General features: G+C 41.6%; 1 protein-coding gene across 1 annotated transcript in view; it reads left to right on the top strand.

Moving 5' to 3' along the window:
* Positions 1 to 868, top strand: part of LOC111647840 (uncharacterized) — a 31026-nt gene that overhangs the window by 3205 nt on the left and 26953 nt on the right. Inside the window, exons 2-3 of the mRNA XM_087171558.1 lie at positions 76 to 287; positions 413 to 541. Coding sequence (XP_087027684.1) covers positions 76 to 287; positions 413 to 541 — 341 coding nt within the window. The remainder of the gene's footprint in view (positions 1 to 75; positions 288 to 412; positions 542 to 868) is intronic.

Raw genomic sequence — 868 nt, 5'->3', positions numbered from 1 at the left:
AGATGAAGCTGCTCTGCCTTGTAAAAATGTCAGACATGATCAGGATAAATGTGACGCTACGACCTGGACCTTCAGTTCAACTTCTGCATCAGTAGAGCTGGTTGTTCTGGGGAAGATTGGTGAGAACGCCAAGAGTAAATCAGCCAGACTGAGTCTGACAGAGAACTGTTCTCTGGTTCTAAAGAACGTCACACGTGAAGATGCTGGTCGTTACGGCTGCAGACAGTTTGACAAGTCAAGACAACAACAAGGTTCAGACTCTGTGGTTGATCTGTCTGTTGTTACCAGTGAGTATTTACATCAAACTGTCTGTTTTAAAACTCTGAAACTTTACAATCATGATGATTATTACAGTGATGAAGTTCATTTCTCTCTTGTTGTCTTTCTCTCTCAATGTCTCCGTCTTCACCAGTGACTGAACATGAGGACGGTGATATGGTCGTCTTGTTCTGCTCAGTGTCGGCATATGGAAGCTGTGGATACCCACAGTGGCTGTATGAGGGTATTAAGGATGATGCCATCAACATAGTGTCAACACCTGGTACCTGCTCAGCCCGTGTGTCATTTAACACTTTTCATCTTCATCACAAGTCAAAGTATCAGGAGTCATTCAAGTGTGAAGTGACAGATAGAAACAGAAAGAAACGGCTGCTGTTTACCTTCATACCTCAGTCCTCAGGAGAGAAAACAGGTTTGTTAATTTGATGGATTTGAATTTTACAAACTTTACACATTTTCTCCTTTGTTGTTTCTGTTTTTGTCTAATTTCATATTCAGTTGTACCAAATGGAAACGGAACAACAACTCATCAAGGTAGAGACTTCACATCTTCCACAGCTCTCTCTCCACTGTTTCAGTGTTGTGTAAT

The sequence above is a fragment of the Seriola lalandi genome, unplaced genomic scaffold, assembly GCF_002814215.2.
Source record: "Seriola lalandi dorsalis isolate HSWRI2012SDOR001 ecotype SW California unplaced genomic scaffold, Sedor1 jcf7180002055009, whole genome shotgun sequence".
In the NCBI taxonomy this organism is placed as follows: Eukaryota; Metazoa; Chordata; class Actinopteri; order Carangiformes; family Carangidae; genus Seriola; species Seriola lalandi.
This window is presented reverse-complemented; position numbering and strand designations above follow the sequence as displayed.